The 21,898-nt window shown below is 44.0% G+C and overlaps 1 protein-coding gene across 1 annotated transcript; it reads right to left on the bottom strand.

Annotated features, from left to right (window-relative positions):
* Positions 1-1,527: 1,527 nt before the first annotated feature.
* Positions 1,528-17,206, bottom strand: LOC137379351 (leucine-rich repeat-containing protein 14B-like). The gene is made up of 2 exons (XM_068050060.1): positions 16,302-17,206; positions 1,528-2,173 (listed from the first exon to the last, which is right to left on the bottom strand). The coding sequence occupies exons 1-2, from the start codon at positions 17,204-17,206 to the stop codon at positions 1,528-1,530; spliced, it is 1,551 nt and encodes a 516-aa protein (XP_067906161.1).
* Between the last annotated feature and the right edge of the window lie 4,692 nt (positions 17,207-21,898).

Here is a 21,898-nt window from a genome sequence, read left to right on the forward strand (position 1 = left end):
AGTGGATCCAGATCCATGGCTTTATATTTAAGTGGAAACCCAGCACCAATTCACTTGGTTGGGGCTCTTCAATGCCAATGGAGAGTACAGATTTCAGTTGATTGCAGGAGAATCACAGTAATCAATGGCACTTAACAACATCTTGCATCTGTATAGTGCCTTTAACATTCCAAGGTGCTTTACTGGAGCAATATCAGACAAAATGTTGACATTGAGTTACAAAAGAACAGGTGGCCAAATGCTTGGTCAAAGACAGAGGTTCTCAAGACCATCTTAGAGCAGGAGGAGAGAGGTGGAGAGGCTTGGGGAGAGACTTCCAGAGTTAGGGGCTAGACAGATTAAGGCACAGACAATAATGGCTGTGTGAAAGAAATGCAGGATGGTCAAGAGGTTAGAGTTGGAAGAATGTAGAGATCTTGGAGGGTTGCAGAACTGGAGGAGGTTACGACACTAGAGAGGGGTAAGGGTTAACTAATGGATATGTGCCTGTGGAGCTGTAGGCCAGCTCACCGGCTGTTTCCTTTAATGGGGTTGGGGGAGGGGGGGGGGGGTGGTGGGGAGACTCATATCCTGGTGCGTGCAGCAGTAGAAAGTTGCCAGATGTAAGTTACAAATTCCCAATGATTCCCCACACCATGAACTGCTGTTTTGATGGCAAAGGCACTTATCCATGAGAAGAATGGAAAAGTCTTCAAACTGGTTGGTTAGATAGAGGCCATTTTCTCCTAGAGAAAATAATGAAAGCATGCAAGTATAAAAACATATAAATTTGAACAATTTAGACTTTCTTCAGTGGTTCAGTAGGTGAGCGAAGAACTGAGTCACACCAGCCAGGAAGGTCCCAGCTTCTATCCTTGGTCTGTCCTGTATTAGCTGATCTCAGCTTAAATGGTCGGGTATAGCTACAATTGATTTCAGGCCAGGGACAAGACAATTAGGTATCATGTGATCCAACCTGGATCATGTGTGCTTGCATACTATGCGTTTCTGTGTCTGGATCTCGGTCTGTGTGAGTGTGTGTGCGCGCATGCAAAGTTTGGAAAAAGACAAGATCACACTCTAATTATTAGACCATGCTCTAATAGATTACTGACACTCACTGTCAAGGTTCACATAACAAAAAATGGCCTCCTTTTTTGACGTAACGGAACCAGCTGTCAACCAAGACAGCAAACTTTGGCATGGATTACAGGATTCTGACGTAGGGGATAAAACTTTATCCTATAAATCATAACATCATACAGTGTAAAAGGAAGCCATTTGACTCATTGAGCTCTTTGAAAGAGTTGTCCAATTAGTCACACTTTACCGATTCTTTCCCCTTGGCCCTGCAAATTGTACCTTTCCAGAAATACAAGCAATTTTCTTTTGAAAGAAGTTACTGAGTCTGCTTCCACCACCCGTCCAGGCAGTTTTACAGATCATAACAACTTGCTGCGTTAAAAAAATCCTGTTCTATTCCCTGGTTGTTTTATGTGCAAAAATTAAAATAATCAGGTTTTACCACCTCTTAGTTTCCACAATGTGTTAATCCACTTTTTTCAAAGCAGTTAAAAGATTGGAAATAGCATCTGTGAATGACTGAAGCAATACAACACTAAGCTCATTGCTAGTCTCTTGAATGTTGGAATCAAAACTGCCAAACAATGGAGTGGACATGACAATATCATTTCGATTGGCCTGCGACAATATTACCATTAATTCATCGTTTATCTCCTCGAACCTTTCCCTATCATATTTCACCAGATTCTCATCGGTGAGTGGATAAATAAAGCTTGCTGGGTAGCAGTCCTTCGGAACTGGAAACTCAACTTTACAAAGCATGGGGAGCTCAGTAAACAGTTCAAAGAGACGACAAAGGGATCTTGATGTGAGCGGGTTCCCCAGGAAACTGAACTCTGTCAACTTTTTACAGGGCTCTATAGCGAGCATCAGCAGGTTGACATGCTCGTCGCCAATGTTGCATTCTTCGAGAGTCAGGCTTTTCAGAGTGCGGGATGCACGGCCAAGCAGCTTGAAGAAGGTCGATGGGAAGAGGTCAGCTATGCTGTGCCCACTCAGGTCTAGCACTTCCAGGTATTCAGCATGCAGGCTGTTGGCCAGATAGGCCATATCTGCATGATTCAGGCAGCAGCTGGACAAATTCAGGGAGTTCAGAGGAGTTTCTAAAGGGCTGCAAAGATATAAAGTAAAGAGAACAAAAAATCACAATTCAAATCAACAAAAAAGACATGCATTTATATATCACCTTTCACGACCTCAGGATATCCCACAGAGCTTTACAGTCAATGGAGTACTTTTGAAGTATAATCACTGTTGTAATGTAGGAAAAGCAGCAGCCAGTTCGCGCACAGGCTCGAGGGGCGAAACAGGCTAGTCCTGTTCCTACGCACAGCAAGATCCTACAAACAGCAATGCTATCAAGGCCAGATAATCTGATATTTTCTGTATGTTCATTGAGGGATAAATATTAGCCAGGACACTAGGGCTAACTCCCCTGCTCTTCTTCAAGATAGCACCATTGAATCTTTTACATCCAGCTGAGAGGACAGCCAGAGTCTAGTTTTAACACTTCATTTGAAAGTCAGCACCTCCGACAGTGCAGTGTTCCCTCAGTAGTGCACTGGAGTGGCAACCATGGTTTTTGTACTCAAACCCTGGAGTGGGGCTTGAATACACAAGCCTTTTGACTCAGATGAGAGTGCTAACAACTGAGCCATGGCTGGCAGTAACATAAGAATGAAAGGACTTACCATGATGCCAAGACATCCCAAAGCACTTCGCCGTCAATTAATTACTTTTTGAAGTGTAGTCACTGTTGTAACATAGGAAACGCAACAGCCAATTTGCACACAGCAAGGTCCCATAACAGCAATAAGATAAACCAGACAATCTGTTATTTTAGTGGTGTTGGTTAAGGGATAAATATTGGCCAGGACAACTGGGAGAACTCCCCTGCTCTTCTTTGAAATAGTACCATGGGGGTTTTTATTCACCTGAGACAGCAGACCAGGCCTCAATTTAACATCTATATCTTGAGTATATAAATGGCACATTCATATTGTTAACCCATTTAAGCATTTATAATGATCTCAAAATTTCTGTCCTTCTCTGGCTTGGTGTCAATTTTTTTCTGATTTAGCTCCAGGTGAGCTGTCTTGGACATGTATATGTTGTTACTGAGCATTCCCAGCATTTTCTCTTCCATTCTAGCCAGTGTTGGCTACTGGAAGGAGCAATTAGGAGTAAAAATGTGTCTAATTAAGGGATTCCATCATTGCCAAATAATAGGAAGTGTGAGCCTAGTGTTTGTGATCGTCTCGTCCTGTGACACAGTCAAGAAATCAGATATAAAGATTATGACTGTGTGGATCAGCTGTCTTGGCGCTTTTCGTCTGCCAGTATCTCTCTCGCAGCACCTGTTATTAAATACCTGCCATAATGAGGCTCTGGCCTGAGAGTTCAGCCTTAGGCCTGCGTCCTTGTGATGATACTATTTTAATAATACAGGTTATGCAACAGGGAATCTGGAAAAGGATGATGTCATTCGATTGGTCTGAGAAACCAGTTTCACTAAATGCCCCTATATTTTAATTTTTTTTTTAGATCTCGTTCACATGCTCCCCACGCTATATGTCCAGAATACGTGAGAGGTGAAAGAAACAGAGCGAACAGGAAAGTTATTTTAATAAGAGACCAAATATAAACTGGAAAACCCAAGTGATTTAGAGTCTAAGTTGGTAAATGTCACACATGACTGCCTCATGACCATGTGTGTCAAGGAATCCACAAGGGGCAGTGCTCATATTGATTTGGTGTTTATTAATGATCCAAACAAGACATGGAAGTTGCAGTAATATAAGAGCAAAATACTGCAGATGCTGGAATTCTGAAATGAGAACAGAAAGTGCCGGGAATACTCAGTAGGCCTGGCATTATCTGTGTAGAGAGAAACAGAGTTTATGTTTCAGGTCTGTCGATTCGTGCTTTGTCTTTTGCTATCCATGACACCTGTTATTTAATCTCTCCCCACTCTGTCCTATCACAGTCCTTCCTTCTTGTCCTTCTTCCCCCCCTCCCCCCTTTCACTTGCTCAAAGGCTGTTACATTTCTAACTATTGCCAGTTCTGATGAAGGGTTGCAGACCTGAAACGTTAACTCTGTTTTTCTCTACACAGATGCTGCCAGACCTGCTGAGTATTTCCGGCACTTTCTGTTCTCATTTCAGAGTTCCAGCATCCGCAATATTTTGCTCTTATTTTCGTATTTAATTCACTGCCACTTCTCTTCCAGGAATGCCTACCTTGAAGAAGTTCTGCTCTTCTATCCGACGGGATTTCCGTTTATCTCTTTTACCTTTCTCACCTTCATTGCTTTCCATTCCCCTCCTGGTGGTCGATAGGTTTTCTGCTAAAACTCGTTTTCCCAGCCACATTTCCTTCCTCAGTGACTGTCTCTGGCTCCAACTTATTCCATGTGGATTCCAAGTGAAGTTTCATCCTTCATGTTTCAAATACACCCAGGATTACAGGTATCTCCAAGACATACAACATTCCTTGGACTGCTGTTCTCACCGCATCCTGAGATCCACACTCAATGCCATGCGTCGGCACAAGTACACAACCTTCCTATCCAGCAACATCGACTCACCCTATCTCAAAGCTGTCCTGCTCCACAGTTTCATATTATCCTTCGCCTTATCCAAAGCATTATTAAAAATAAAAGCAAAATACTGTGGATGCTGGAAATCTGGAATAAAAACAAGAAATGCTGGAACCACTCAGCAGGTCTGGCAGCATCTGTGGAAAGAGAAGCAGAGTTAAGGGTCACTGACCCGAAATGTTAACTTTGCTTCTCTTTCCACAGATGCTGCCAGACCTGCTGAGTGGTTCCAGCATTTCTTGCATTAATAAAAATCTTTTTCTCTCCCTTTCGGGTGTTAAGGAACGCAAACTCCAGCAACTCATGGATACCAAAGCCCCTCCAGATCTTTCTTCCCCCTTCCGTCTTCTCTCACCCCATCCCTTCTGCTAACCTTACCCCTTGCCATGTATTCGCAATTGCCTCTGACCTTCCCCTCTTTGATGCTGAATGATCTGTACTTAGCAAAAGACTCAGTTTTATACCTTTATGCCCCCACTTCAATGAATTTCGCGCTCAACATGATGCTGAGCTTTTTTTCCGTTGCTTTCGCCTCCGAGCTCACTTCGTTGACCAGGAGTCCTCCCCCTGATCATTCACCCACTTCCAGCATTCTCCCTCCACCTGGACCCTTCCCTCTGGCCTCTTACCCGCTCTTGATCTTTTCATTGAAAACTGTCGGCGTGACATCAGCCACCTTAATTTCGCTGCCCCCTTCACTCACGTTTCAGGTCTGTGGATTTGTGCTTTGTCTTTTGCTACAACTATTTAGCACTCCATTTGCATTCTGTTCCATGACACCTGTCCTTTAATCTCCCCCCCCCCTCCGTCCTATCACAATCCTTCCTTCTTGTTCTTCTTCCCCCCCACCCCCCCTTCCCCCTTTCACTTGTTACATTTCTAGCTTTTGCCAGTTCTGATGAAGGGTCGCAGATCTGAAATGTTAACTCTGTTTCTCTTTACACTGATACTTCCAGACCTGCTGAGTATTTCTGGCACTTTCTGTTCTCGTTTCATGGAAGTTGTAATGCCTCTTAAAGGACAACAATCACAGAAGGAGCAAGTTCAACCCAATCTGGGAGCCAGAATTAAGATATGTGGGCTAAATCACATAGACCTCGAAAAAGGAGCAGAGATCGTAATGTGCAATCACCCTGTTCCCATTTGATGTAATGCAGACAGCAAACCATCCACATGCTGCCTGCTCATTAGCACAATTGCTGCGTGCAACCAGTAATAACTGTGCTGTTCGCTGGCTGCACACATCAGCATGGTGCCGAAAATCAATACTTGCCAGCACTACTTAAATCTAGCTTGTACTACATAAAGGCAACCTGCACCCCTTAAAGAGGAGGTGCATTGTGTCTGGGGCAGGTGCTGGGAGTCCTTTATGAACTGAATCTGACCTGGGAAAGCCAGAAGAATGGCTCAACATGGGAGAGAGTGGACACCCAGTTTTTTCGAAGCTGCACTGGAGATCTTGATGGAGGAGGTGGAAAGGAGGAAAGATGTCCAGTATTCACAGGGGACATAAAGGCCCTCCATTCACACGGTCAAAAGGCAGTGAGAACAGATAGCCGCCAAGGTCAAGATCAGGAGAGAATCCCTAGGGACCCGAACGCAGTGCCATAAGAAGTTTAACGATCTCACACAAGTGGTCAAGGTCACTGCACCATTAGCTTCAGACCCTGCTCAATTCACCACAATCCCAGCAGACACCTACCAACAATCTCCATCAGTCAACACTCATACCTGACATTTATATGCTTCACCTCGCGCTCACAAACGTAGCACTGTTGCAAACCTCACGCCCATATCTCACAGCTTGCACACACTCCAGTTGCCATGACAGCAACATTATCCAAACATAATGCATGACACTCACTGATATACTTCTCTCTCACTTGCAGGAGAATGTAACATATAACTGGAGGCAGCAGGAACTAAATGGAGGAGGAGAGGTGCACCTGCAACCTTGAACCCCCATATATGAGACAGTGCTGGCCGTTATTGGAAGGGTCTTTACTGTTCTAAGGCCATTACCAACAATGGGGCTGGATCCATTAAAGATGATGGTATCCTTATACCTAATCCTCCTTCTCACATCCCACTTCCCCCTCATCCCACAATCTCTTCTGACTTACAAGCAGCAGATGGTGAAAGCAAAGCACATTTTACTTTTCCCCCCTTCCCTCACCACAACCTTACCATTGTGCCTTTTCCCATTCACATACCCAAGAAGTGCAACCTGGCCAGGTAGTGGAGGAACATCAAGAAGAGAGCGACGATGAAGACACACCATAACTCGATTTCACACTCACTGCCAACAACTCAAATATTGACACTGCATGTATCTTAGAGGGCAGATTAGAGGTGGGATCTGCATGCAGTGACACTCCGGGCACAACTGAGCTGCAGCTAGGGCAGGGGGCAAGGATGGTGCAAGTACCAACTCCCCAGAGGACGAGGTTGCACACCAGTACTGCTGCAGAGGATTCAGATGAGGACCTCGAAGGGCTAGGGTACAGAAGAAGGCTGATGGATGTACACACCAAAATACTTGATGTATTGGGAAGTCTGCAAGAAAGGCTGCAATCAATTTCAAGGAACATGGAGGAATCCTGTTCCAACTTAGGACAAGGTTTTGCACGGAACTTGGAGTCCATCCTTTCCAGCATTGAAGTGGTGGCCAACTCTTTCAATGCACTTGTGGATTCAACCACAACACAGCATTTGATGGTTGATGACTCAACTTCATTTGCAGCACAAGCAGCTTTCACCAAAAACATGAGTGCTGCAGAGGAAGCTCAGACTGAAATCATGCAATGCCAGCTGCTGTCATACAAGCTCAGACTGCTTATATCATGGCTGTGGATGCCAGTACTCAAAGGGGATTGCAGAGTGTAAAAACAGCCCAACAATCTGCCTCTAACAGATTATTAGGATTGTTGAGGCACCACTCTGAGGAATTGGCAGTGGTTTGATGGAGAGCGAACCTGTTGTCCTCTCTCAGGATAACAACACTTGTGCTCCCACCCTGGCCACTCTGCCAGTGCCCTTGCTGTTGCCTGTCAGCCTCTCAGCTCAGACTGTTGCTGCCCATGCTGAGATGGTGCAGTCTGCAACTGGGCCTTGTAGGCTCGAAGTCGTCCTTCAAGGCCATCAGCAGTCTCTGCCACTGAAAGTCAGCTGCCTTCCACCAGCCATGCTGTAGCCACTGGGGAAGCACTGCGTAGGAGAACTAGGATAAGCAAAGGCATACGGTAGACTGGCACTAAGGGCATGCACAAGGGTGATTAGTTTAAGTTTTTGTACAATATGGCATGGTTTCATTTATAAATTTGGTTTGGAATGTTTATCATAGAATCATAGAGACATAGAAAGTTTAAGGCTGTCTGTGCCGGCCAAAAAACAATCCACCCATTCTACTCCCACCTTCCAGCTTTTGGCCCATAGCCCTGCAGATTACGGCACTTGAGGTGCATATCCACACTCCTTTTGAATGAGTTGAGGGTTTCTGCCTTAACTATCCTTTCAGGCAGTGAGTTCCAGATGCCCACCACCCTCTGGGTGAAAACTATTTTCCTCATCTCCCCTCTAATTTTTCTGCCAATCACTTTAAATCTATGCCTCCTAGTCACTGACCTCGCTGCTAAGGTGAATAGGCCGTTCACCTTCACTCTATCCAGGCCCCTCAACATTTTGTACATTTCAATCAGATCTCCCCTCAGCCTTCTCTGTTCCAAGGAGAACAACCCCAACCTATCCAATCTTTCCTCATAGCTGCATTTTTCCAGTCCTGGCAACATCCTCGTAAATCCCCTCTGTACTCTCTCTAGTGCAATTACATTCTTTCTGTAATGAGGTGACCAGAACTGCACACAGTACTCAAGTTGTGGCCTAACCATTGTGTAATACAGTTCCAGCATAACCTCCCTGCTCTTATATTCTATATCTTGGCTAATAAAGGAAAGGATTCCATATGCCTTCTTAACCGCCTTATCCACCTTCAGGGATAAGTGGACATTCACTCCAAGGTCACTCACTTGCTCTACACTTCTCAGTATTTTCCCATTAATTGTGTATTCCTTTGCCTTGTTTGACCTCCCCAAATGCATCACCTCACATTTCTCCAGGTTGAATTCCATTTGCCACTTTTCTGCCCATCTGACCAGGCCATCAATATCTTCCTGCAGCCTACAGCTATCCTCCTCACTATCTACCACACGGCCAATCTTTGTGTCATCTACAAACTTATTGATCATGCCCCCTACATTTACGTCCAACTTGTTAATACATACCAAAAAAAGCAGGGGACCAGTACTGAGCCCTGCGGAACGCCACTTGAAACAATCTGGAAACATTCGCAAAAAACACCCATCAGCAATTACCCTTTGTTTCCTGCCACTGAGCCAATTTTGTATCCATCTTGCTGCATTTCCCTGGATCCCATGGGATTTTATTTTTTTAACCAGGCTGCCATGTAGGACCTTGTCAAAAGCCTTGCTAAAATCCATGCAGACCACATCAACTGCATTACCCTCATCTATCTTCCTTGTTACTTCTTCAGAAAATTCGATCAAGTTGGTCAAACAAGATCTTCCCTTAATAAATCCATGCTGATTAGCCTTGATTAACTTGTGCCTTTGTAAGTTACTGTTTATCCTGTCTCTCAGAATAGATTCCAATAATTTGCCCATGACTGAGGTTAGACTGACTGGCCTGTAATTATTCGGTCTATCCCTCGCTCCCTTTTTAAACAGAGGTCCAACATTAGCAGTTCTCCAATCCTCCAGCACCACACTGTATCCAGTGAGGACTGGAAAATGATGGTCAGAGCTTCTGCTATTTCCTCTCTTGCTCTTTTAACAGCCTGGGGTGCATTTCATCTGGGCCTGGTGATTTATCAACTTTCAAGGATGCTAACCCCATTAATACTTCCTCTCTCCTAATGTTTTTCACATCCAATACTTCACACTTATTTTGTGTTGACTTATATTTTTACATTGTGACCAAGCAGATGCTGAGATGGTCAGTGACAGAGGGAATATACGTATTTGGTATTGTTGGTGAATGGGGAATTGAGATTTCCATTACTGATAAAACTTATGATTGAGCGCTTCATATACAGTGCAGGCAGAAATGAAGCTGTTCAGATTTCAACCTCCCTTCCTCTTCCTCCTCTTCCACCTCCTCCTCCTCCCCACATCCGCCTCTTCTTCCTGCACCTCCTCTTCATCCTTGTGCTCCTGCTGCTCGACTTCTCATCTGATAGTGGTGGCAAACGTTGTCCCCTCGTGATGGAAAACTTGTGCAGCATGCAGAATACTACCATGAATTTTGAGACCCAATCAGACAAATACTGTAGGGCTCCTCCAAAGTGGTCCAGACAGCAGAATTGTTGCTTCACCATGTCAATATCTCCTCTATCACATTTCTTGTGGCAGCATTGTTCTCATTGAATGTCATTATGATCTGAGTCATTAGCCATGTCGTCAGTGGATAGCCCTCATCACCCAGTGGGAGGCATTCAAAAGCAAGATTCTACAGGCACAGTGTAGGCATGTCCCCACAAAGATAAAGGGTGGTACTGCCAAAGCTAGAGCCCCCTGGTTATCTAGAAGCTTACAGGGTAAGTTAAAGCAGAAAAAGAAAGCTTATGACGATCACAAAAAACTTAATACTTTAGAAAGCTTAGAGGAATATCGAAGGTGCAGGGGTGAAGTTAAAAAGGAAATTAGAAAAGCAAAGAGAGGACACGAAAAATTATTGGCAGGTAAAATCAAGGAAAACCCAAAGATGTTTTATCAGTACATTAAGAGCAAGAGGATAACTAAGGAAAGGGTAGGGCCTATCAGAGATGTACAGGGGATGTGTGGATGCGTGGATGCAGAAGATGTGGGCAGGGTTCTTAATAAGTACTTGGTCTCTGTCTTCACAAAGGAGAGGGATGATGCAGACTTTGTCATAAAAGAGGAGTGTGAAATATTAGGTACGATGAGCATAATGAGAGAGGAAGTACTAGAGTGTCTGTCATCCTCGAAAGTGGATAAATTGCCAGGGCGGATGGATTGCATCCCAGGTTGTTAAAGGAAGCCAGGGAGGAAATAGTGAATGTGCTGAGGTTCAAATCCTCACTGGATATGGGTGAGGTGCCAGAGGATTGGAGGTCTGCAAAAGTTATATCATTGTTTAAAAAGGGTGCGAGGGATAGGCCAAATAATTATAGGCTGGTCAGTCTGACCTCGGTGGTGGGTAAGTTATAAGAATCAATTCTGAGGGACAGGATAAAATGCCAATTAGATAGGCGCTAATTAATCAGGGATAGTCAGCATGGATTTGTTAAGGGAAGGTCATGTCTTACTAACTTGATTGAGTTTTTTGAGGAAGTAACAAGAAGGATTGATGAGGGTAGTGCAGTGGATGTGGTCTACATGGATATTAGTAAGGCATTTGACAAGGTCCCACATAGCTGACTGGTCAGTATAATGAAAGCCCATGGGATACAGGGGAATGTTGCAGGTTGGATCCAAAATTGGCTCAGTGAGAGTCGTAATCGATGGATGTTTTTGCGAATGGAAAGCGGTTTCTAGTGGCGTTCCACAGGGCTCAGTGCTGGGACCCTTGCTGTTTGTGGTATATATTAATGACTTGGACTTAAATGTGGGTGGCATGAGTGGGAAATTTGCTGATGATACAAAAATTGGCCGTGTAGTTGATAGTGAAGAGGATAGCTGTAGACTCCAGAATGACATTAATGGTTTGGTTGAGTGGACAGAAACGTGACAAATGGAATTCAATCCAGAGAAGTGTGAGGTAATGCATTTGTGAAGGGCAAACAAAGTGAGAGAATACACAATAAACAGGAGGATATTGAGAGGGGTGGAAGAAGTGAGAGACCTTGGAGTGCATGACCACAGGTCCCTGAAGGTGGCAGGACAGGTAGATAGAGTGGTGAAGAAGGCATATGGAATTGTCATGCTGGGCCCCCACCTGCCAAGAATGAGGCACATTAATTTTGTCATGAACATTGATTTTAAACTGTTATTGGAGTGAAGAAAGGACTTGTTAAACAGATCAGCCGTGGTTGGAAAAGATATTTGCATATTAACGGACAGTGTTTGGAAGGACAAAGCAGCCATTCCCTGACACATTCAACCCACAATGGACTTTTGATCACCAGACGTTGAAGGTGGGGGAGATCGCATTCCAGGTTGACTGCTAAGATGGCCGAATACACAAATGGGCATGGTCAAACCAGCTAGTCACATGACTAACCTGCTGGGCAACCTGAGTTTTTTTAATTTGTACTAACAGCTTGGGCAGAAAGCTCCTAGACTGAGAAGATCTCTCCTGGCTGGCTCGCCTCAGCCTCTCCTGCCTGCCTGCTCCCATCTCTTTCTCACAAACCTAGAATCCACAGAAGACACATGAACCCCAAGAGAGAAAAGTCTCCTACAGTGAACAAAGTTTAGAAAGAATACTGGGTCCCAACGACAAACAAGATCTACCTGCAATCAAGGACTCTACAGTGAGCTCGAAGAACCGTAACAAATACTCTTCAGATATTGCCTCAAACCTTTCCACTTTATTTTTCTTCTGCTCTTTTCTGTCTCTATTTGCATGTGTGTATCACGTATGCATGCTAGCATGGCCATGTTGTATATCCATAGGCGTCAACCGAATTAGATTTTAAGTTCAAGTTTAATAAATTTCAACTTTTCTTCTTTAAACCTAAGAAAGCCTGTTTGTACTGGATTCTTTGCCTTATAATTGGAAAGTAGTGAACAAGGATTCAACAAGGGGCAGCTAAAAAACACGGTGTGTTTAAAATGAAACCCTGTTACACTAAGACCAGGTGAAGGCTGAAAGGTCACCCTAGACCTCTTTCTCACCTGGTCGTAACAGAATGCTTTCCTTTATTGGCTGAGGTATTGAATACAAAAGCAGAGATGTAATGCTAGAACTGTATAAAATGCTGGTGAGGTCACAGTTGGAGTATTGCATACAGTTCTGGTCACCACATTATTGGAAGGACATAATTGCTCTGGAGAGAGTACAGAGGAGATTTACAAGAATGTTGCCAGGGCATGAAAGTTGCAGCTATGAAGATATAGTGGATTGGCTAGAGTTGTTTTCCTTTGAACAGAGGAGGCTGAGGGATGACTTAACTGAGGTGTGCAAAATTATGAGGGGACTAGATAGAATAGACAGGAAGGACCTGTTTCCCCTGGTGGGGAGGTCAATTACCAGGGGGCACAGATTTAAGGTGATTGGTAGAAGAATTAGAGGAGACATGAGGAAAAACATTTTCACCCAGAGGGTGGTGTGTGTCTGGAATTCACTGACAGGAACAGTGGTGGAGGCAGAAACCCTCAACTCATTTAAAAGGTACCTGGACATGCACCTGAAGTACTGTAACCTGCAAGGCTACGGACCAGGTGCTGGAGGGTGGGATTAGATTGGGTGCTAGATTTATGGTTCTTTGGCTGTGGTGGTTGAAATTAAGTTGACACAGCAAACTGTTACAGAATTAAGGTATCATGATTGCTGCAAGGATATCAAGCATTGACTTGCATGACACAAAGTCGATGATCACTCAGTAATCTTCCTTATGCAGCAGTGGATGACAAACAGTGAGATGTTACTAATATCTCCAGTACCAGCCTGGAAGGAACCAGATATATAAAAGTTCATTGCCACCATCACCTTCAGAGCCACTGGCAATGTGGTCATTGCCCTGCTCGGAGGTTGGGTTTTGGCTGCAGCAGTTGGCAGATTTTCATGAGAAACCACTTAGTGAAGCGCAAACATCTCAAACATTATCACTGAGGTTCAGGTAGGAGAATTGTTCCTTCAACACCCTGGGCAGATATAGTCTCCTGCTGAGAGCCCTTCTACCCCTCCTCTTCGTCCTCCTTCCTCTTTCAGCTGTTTGTCCTGCTCTGTGTTCCCTCTGCTCATTCTCTCATTTATGCTCTAATCCAAGAAGACCTACTACTGCAGCCATGTCTAGGAGCAACTGATTTGTGCAGAAGCCTTGAAGTCAACAAAAAGCATTTCAGCACTTGCCACACCACTTCCTGTGGACTTTTGAAACTTCAAGCAACTATGGAAAGCACCAATAACATGTAGAATTGTACTAACAGCCTGAGGAAATAAAACAGAAACTAACCTGCAAGTAGTTGATGATCCATTGAAATAATACTAGCGGGGGTCCTTTTTACTGCTTAACACATGTTCAGCTGTGAAAACTTAAGAGAGCGCGGTGGCTGCAGTGTCGAGCTCCGAAATAGCAGCGCTGGCGTCAAATCAGTGTTGCGACCTGATTGACGTCATGATGTGCCTGCTTTGCATACTTCTGGTGGACGATAACCGTGCATGCGCTAACGCCTTTACCAAGATGGCATCAGAGTGTGAAGAAGGGTCACTGACCCGAAACGTTAACTCTGCTTCTCTTTCCACAGATGCTGCCAGACCTGCTGAGTGAATCCAGCATTTCTTGTTTTTGTATCAGAGTGTGCTTGCAAGCCATGGATGTTATTTTGTTAACCAAAGGGCATTCCTAGAGCCCAAAAGACAGGCTCAATTTCTCACCCAAGAAGTCAAGAATACAACTTTAAACAGTATTAGTGAATTGCAGTAGGTGTTTCAGCAACACTTCAGGAGAGGATAACTATTCAGATTTTCTGCAGTATCTGAAGTTTATGTCACTAGTCAATGTCCCATAGCACTGGAATCAAGAACAAATGTAAAGAAAGAACTTGTACTTTTATAATGCCTTTCTGTCCTCAGGCATCCTAAAACACTTCACAGCTAATGAAGTACTTTTGCAATAAAAGAAGCACAGCAGCCAATTTGCAAACAGCATTGTGATAATGATTGATTAATCGGTTTTTTGATGGTGGTTGAGGGATAACTGTTGGCCAGGACACCGTTTACATCTTTTACATCTGCCTGTGAAGGCAGACGGGGTCTTGGTTTAACAAATCGTCTGAAAAACAGTGCCTGCAACGGTGCAGCACTCCCTCAGTAATGTCCTGGGGAATCTGCTCAGATTTTGTGCTCAAGTCTCTGGAGTGGGTTTGGATCCCACAGTCTTCTACCTCAGAGGCAAGAGTGTGACCTATTGAACCAGAGGTTACACCTATGTAGCCCTCAGGCGAAGTACAACAATTCAATCATGGCGCACAAATGTAATTCAGGCCCTTTTAAAGTCATGAATTCTGTTCTAATATTTATATTCCATACCATCAGCAGGAGGGTAATTACAGTATAATTAACATAGGCAGTTTCATCAGAAATTACATTGGAATTTGTTGTGGAAATTTAGGAAGTGTATGCAGATGTTTTTTGAATATAAAATAGATATAGGGTCAAAATTATTGTTGGTAATTTTGCCATGTTAATATTCGACAGCTTTATAGGTTAATGTCTATTTTAAAATATGATGCTGATGATACAAAGTAAAGCAGCATTGTAGACAGTCTAGATGATAGCATAAAATTGCAAAGAGATATTGACAGATTAGGTGAGTGGGGAAAACTGTGGCAGATGGATTTCAATGCGGGCAAGGGTGAGATTATCCATTTTGGACCAAAAAAGGATAGAGCAGAGTACTTTCTAAATGGGAAGAGGTTAAGTACAGTGGATGTCCAAAGAGACTTGGGGGTTCAGGTGCATAGATCTTTAAAATGCCACGATCAAGTGCAGAAAATAATCAAAAAGGCTAATGGAATGCTAGCCTTTATATCTAGAGGATTGGAGTATAAAGACACTGAGGTTATGCTGCAGCTGTACAAAACCCTGGTTAGACCCCACTTGGAGTACTGTGAGCAATTCTGGGCACCACACCTTAGGAAGGATATATTGGCCTTGGAGGGAGTGCAATGTAGGTTTACAAGAATGATACCTGGACTACAGGGGTTAAATTACGAGGAGAGATTACACAAATTAGGCCTGTTTTCGCTAGAATTTAGAAGGTTAAGGGGTGATCTGATCGAAGTCTTCAAGATATTAACAGGAAAGGACAGCCTAAATAAAGATAAACTATTTCCACTGGTTGGAGATTCTAAAACTAGGGGGCATAGTCTAAACATTAGGACCAGACTGTTCAGGAGCGATGTTAGGAAGCACTTCTTCACGCAAAGGGTGGTAGAGGTTTGGAACTGTCTCCCACAAACAGCAGTTGAAGTTAGAACAGTTGATAATTTTAAATCTGAGATAGATTTTTTGTTAAGCGAAGATATTAAGGGATATGAGCCAAAGGCAGGTATATGGAGTTAGGCCGCGGATCAGCCATGATCTCATTGAATGGCGGGACAGGTTCGAGGGGCTGAATGGCCTACTCCTGTTCCTATCTTCCTATGTTCCTTCAATAGTGAAGGGAGGAATTTGAAATGATTTCATTAAGAGCCCAAAGTTTCTGGGTCAGGAGAGGTGCAGTGGCAATGAATGAAATAATAGGACCTTTGAAAAACATACCAACAGAGTATTGACCAGACACCTTCTACTCCCCACTCCCATGAAATTTCCTGGGAAAAGCAAAAAAAAAAATGGAAAGTCCAGGGCCAATAGGGAAATAATACTACGGAAAATTCCTCTTTGGCCACCTGAGGTGATTGAAAGATGTTCTTGAACTCAATGGTCCTCAGCCCTACCTGAGTATCTTACGTATTCGTCCGGTTAGAGTGGAAAAAGCCAAGTTCAGTTCTGTAAGAAATTTCATCTCACTTAATCTCTCGCCGATTGTCACCAGCAGCGGTTCATCCTCTTGCGTCATTTTGCGTACATCAAAAGCTCTTGCTGGGAGCGTCAGTGATCTGAGCAATGGGAATGGCACTTGGCTCAGAAGGAAATCAAAATGTTCCATCTCCATGCGAATGTTGTGGACCAACTCCAACTTCTGCAGAGTCTCGGGCTGAACCAGATTGATGATATAAAAAAATTTTCTCAAAGCCAGGCTGTCAGCCCGGAATTCAACGCATCTGATCTTCAGTGGGCACTGCCTCCTCAACAACAAGGCCTGAACCACTACTTCATAGCTCCGCTGTGTCACAAACATGCTCATTAAAACCTCAATTGAAATATCAGACACCAAAACTTCGAGTTGACGGGCTTGTATCTCTACTAGCAAATCAAAACAGGTCCTTGCCATCAACTCAGTCCTCCCCCACCTTCCCAGGGCCTTTCCGCAATCACAGGCCTGAAATTCAGTATCATTGAGGCCCGTTAGATCGACCACTTTCAGCCTCTTCGAATATGTCATTGAACTGTTTAGAACATAGTCCTTCAGTCCTGTTAAACATGCTTGCAGACAAACATGGCAGGTCCTGTTGCAGAGATCTTTCTCACAGTCCGCTGTCTTCCCCAAGAGTTTTCCGATGCTAAATTCTGCTAATGGCCATTTTTCTACTAAGTCGTGGACCACTACAGCCTGCTCCAGTAAATAACTAGCTTTGAAGAGCAGAGGGTACAAGTTTTGTGCCACGTAAGCAATGCTTCTCTGAGCAATCTGGGCATCTGATACCAGTGCCTGGGCACTGATGAACCGCAAAGTCTTCATTATTGCTTGGTTCTGTTAGTTTAGCTGCTTTCTATGCTTATCCCAAGGTAAATCACGACGTTCTGAGAGGCTGATTGGCTCATCCACATTCTGTGCTGTATATTTTTAGCAGCAGCTGCACAGTATCAGCTGCTGTCTCCCGGATGGGAGTCATCGGTCATGTGTTGAAGCACATATCTATTTTAATAGCAACTGGCTGGACTGGTCAGGGAAAGTGCAATGCTGTTAGGACTGCAACTGTGTTTTCCGCACTGCAGTATCTGTTGGGGAACCATATCTGTGAACTCTAATGAAGAAATCCAAAGGTCTCCACAATGGAGTACAACAGACTTTACATTAAAACCTTCCTCTTGGTCACCAATGTGCTGAATGTCGTATTACAACCAGAGCAAAGTATGCAAAACTATAACAACAGCTTGCATTTATATAGAACCCTTAACTTAGAGAAACATTTCAAAGTGCTTCACAGATATGGAATCAAAAAACAGACACCAAGCCAAAAGAAATGTTAAGTGAGATAACTAAGAGATTGCCCAAACAGGTGGATTTAGAGAATGGTGTTCAGGGAGGAGAGGGTGGTGGAGAGATGAAGGAATTTGAGGAGGGAATTGCAGAGTACACGATCTAGGCTGCTGAAGACTTAATGTTCTATTTTGTTGTAGACAAATGTGTTTCCTTCAGTTAGTCAGCTTTCTCCTCTCCAGAAGCTGCTGACTCTTGTGGGTTTATGTTAGGATAACCTCTCCTGAAGGTGCTGATTCATGCTGGTATTCGGTTCCACGAATGCCTGTTTGTCACATTTGACCCTCCTCCCCCCACCCCAGTCAATGACAGAGTGATAACTCATTTATCCACAGCAAGGTCTCACAAACAGCAATGAGGTAACAGGCGAGTTAATCTGTTCTTGGAGATGGTAACTCATGGATAACTGTTGGCCAGGAGTGGCATGGGCTCTTTTACATCCACCTCAACAGATAAATGGAGCCTTGGTTTCGAATCTTATGCAAGGTGACAATGACACATCCAAACTCTACAGTGCTCCCTCAGTACTACATTGACATGTCAATTGACATTACATGCTTACGTAGCTGGAGTGGGGCTTGAACCAGACACATCAGTGCTATTAATGAGCCAAGTTGACACTTAAGAGACTTTTATTAAGTCAGATAACAGAATGTGAATCTAGGCTCCAGTGATGAAAGAACAGTGTCAATACACGTCTCAGTCCCTAATAGGTAATCTTTTGATTTTCATTCCCCTTTATCTAGTTCTGGTCGTTTATATTTTTTCCTCACTCTAATCCAGGCTGATTTTCAGTTCGGCTATGTAATTATTGACAATTATGCACTTAGAAATGATCACAGACAGTAAACAGTAAATTCATCAGCACCAAGGAAGTCTTCATTAGAAAGAATCTTGTTGCCTCTACCTACCTGAATATCATCTCCTACTTCTTTCTTGCTAAGTCCAGTTGTTACTTCTCTAGATTAACACTGTCACATGCACAACTAGATATTCAATTGATTAGGAATGCTTGGTTGTGAATAAATATAGTCTCATGCTACTGTTCTGGTCTCCTTTCTCATTCACCAGTACACAGCAGCAGATTATTATATCAAGATCCAATAAATCTTCAATAAAGCTGCTGAACCATCAATCATCCTCACCTGCAGTGAACTTGCTAATCTGAATAAAGTAGATAAATAACGTTAAAAGAAAAAGACTTACAGAGTCTTACATAGCATTTACAGCACAGAAGCAGGCCATTCGGCCCAACAGGTCCATGCCAGTGCTTCACACAAGCCTCCTTCCATCCTTTATCATCTAACCCCATCAATATATCGTTCTATACCTTTCCCCCTCAAGTGTTTATCATGCTTCCCCTTAAACATATCTATGCTATCTGCCTCAACTATTCCTGTGGTAGTGAGTTCCAAATTCTAACCACTCACTAGATAAAGAAATTGCTTGTGAATTCTCTATTGGATTTCTTAGTGAATATCTTATGCTTATGGTCCCTTGTTCTGGTCTCAGCCACAAGTGGAAACTTCTTTATATTTACGATATCAAACCCTTTCATAATCTTAAAGACCAATATCAGCTCACAGCTCACTTCTCTTTTGCACAGAAAAGAGCCCAGCCTGCTCAATCTTTCCTGATAGGTATAGGCTCTCTGTTCTGGTATCATCCTAGTAAATCTATTTTACACATTCACTTTTTATAATATAGAAACTAGAACTGTTCACAGTGCTTCAAATGTGGTCTAACCAAGGTGCCATACAAGTGTAACACAACTTCTCTGATTTTCAGATCTATTCATGTAGAAATGAACCCCAGTGCTTTGTTTGCTTTTTTATGGCCTTATTAAACTGTCACTATTTTTAGTGATTTGTGTACCTGTATCCCCAGATTCGTCTGCTTCTCTACCCCATTTAGACATTTATTTTCCAAGGAGCGTGTATCCTTATTCTTTCTACCAAAATGGACCACTTTACATTTATCATTGTCAATTATACGTCCAAGCTGCAAATTTATTTCTGCTTTCCTATATTTTGTCACAATCCTCCTCTCTACTAACTATAGACCTCATTTGGCACCATTTGCAAAATTTGAAATTGTTCCAAAATACAAATATATTGGGCTAAGTTTTCAATGGGATACGGAAGCAGGATTGGAGGCGAACAAGTCCATAATTTCCTGTTACCGGCCAGTGTACCAGTTTACTGCCATGGTCCTGCTTCCAGGACCAGGTGAGAGTGACTGCCCTTGACATCAAGGCAGCATTTGACTGAATATGGCATCAAGGAGCCCTAGCAAAACTGAGGTCAATGGGAATCAGGGGGAAAACCCTCCGCTGGCTGGAGTCATACCTAGCGCAAAGGAAGATGGTTGTGGTTGTTGGAGGTCAATCATCTGAGCTCCAGGACATCACTGCAGGAGTTTCTCAGGGTAGTGTCCTAGGCCCAACCATCTTCAGCTGCTTCATCAATGACCTTCCTTCAATCATAAGGTCAGAAGTGGGGATGTTCGCTGATGATTGCACAATGTTCAGCACCATTCGTGACTCCTCAGATACTGAAGCAGGCCTTGTAGAAATGCAGCAAGACCTGGACAATATCCAGGCTTGGGCTGATAAGTGGCAAGTAACATTCGCGCCACACAAGTGTCAGACAATGACCATATCCAACAAGAGAGAATCTAACCATCTCCCCTTGACATTCAACGGCATTACTATCGCTGAATCCCCCACTATCAACATCCTAGGGGCTACCATTGACCAGAAACTGAACTGGAGTAGCCATATAAATACCGTGGCTACAAGAGCAGGTCAGAGGCTAGGAATCCTGAGGCGAGTAACTCACTTCCTGTCTCCCCAAAGCCTGTCCACCATCTACAAGGCACAAGTCAGGAGTGTGATGGAATACTCTCCACTTGCCTGGATGGGTGCAGCTCCAACAACACTCAAGAAGCTCGACACCATCCAGGACAAAGCAGCCCGCTTGATTGGCACCCCATCTACTAACATTCACTCCCTCCACCACCAACGCACAATGGCAGCAGTCTGTACCATCTACAAGATGCACTGCAGCAATGCACCAAGGCTCCTTAGACAGCACCTTCCAAATCCACGACCTCTACCAACTAGAAGGACAAGGACAGCAAATGCATGGGAACACTGCCACCTGCAAGTTCCCCTCCAAGTCACACACCATCCTGACTTGGAACTATATTGCCGTTCCTTCACTGCCACTGGGTCAAAATCCTGGAACTCCCTAACAGCACTGTGGGTATACCTACCCCAAATGGACTGCAGCGGTTCAAGAAGGCAGCTCACCACCACCTTCTCAAGGACAATAAGGGATGGGCAATACATGCTGGCCTGGCCAGCGACGTCCACATCCCTGAATGAATTAAAACAAAAATTTCATTGAGGCTGGATCGGTGTGGGGGGATAGGGTGGGTGTGGCGGCTATCTGCCTGCCAGTGGCAGGCAGCCAATTAGGCCAATGACATTGCCCATTGAGGGCATTTATCAGAAGCCGTCTGGAATTTTCCAGACAGCAAGTGGACCCCCCACTGAGGCCTCACAGCTATGATTGCCACTGGGTCACAGCTGCGTTTGCAGGCTGTCCGCTGGAGGGGTTTCTCCTCTACATTGATGGCCTGGCAGCTGTGGCCATTTTTACTTTTAATCTTTGAAAAATACTTCAGAGGGTGCCCCCATCTTGAGATGCCCTCTTGTTCCCCTATCTACATGGGCAACTCTCACCTCTGACAATGGGACTGCTGATCTTTCAGTCCTGGAGGGCTTCCAATTGGCCTTCTAGCCTTGGAAGCTCAGCCTCTATCCTTAATTAGATGGAACTCCCAGAGGCAGCTGCATAATTGGCTGCCTCCTTGAAAATTGCCCTCTGGGTCCCAGTACAAGCACTTGTGGGCTCCCGACCTGCATTTGTTCCTGACGGTGGATTCGGGACTTGGGAACGAAAATTCAGCCCATTATGTCTACTGCATTATTGTGGTCAACCCTTCCCGTTACTTCTTCAAAGAGTTCAATAAGTTTGGTCAAGCATGCATTTATACAGTGACTTTCACAACCTCAGGATTTCCCAAAACACTTGACAGCCAATTCTTTTGAGGTGCAATAGCTGTTGTAATGTAGGAAATGCAGCAGTCAATTTGCACACAGCA

The sequence above is a fragment of the Heterodontus francisci genome, chromosome 2, assembly GCF_036365525.1.
Source record: "Heterodontus francisci isolate sHetFra1 chromosome 2, sHetFra1.hap1, whole genome shotgun sequence".
In the NCBI taxonomy this organism is placed as follows: Eukaryota; Metazoa; Chordata; class Chondrichthyes; order Heterodontiformes; family Heterodontidae; genus Heterodontus; species Heterodontus francisci.

Coding starts and splice junctions, on each gene's coding strand:
- LOC137379351 (XM_068050060.1), bottom strand. CDS start 17,206: ATGAAGACTTTGCGGTTCATCAGTGCCCAGGCACTGGTATCAGATGCC. Junction 2,174..16,301: donor CGAATACGTAAGATACTCAG/GTAGGGCTGAGG, acceptor ATATCTTTGCAG/CCCTTTAGAAACTCCTCTGA.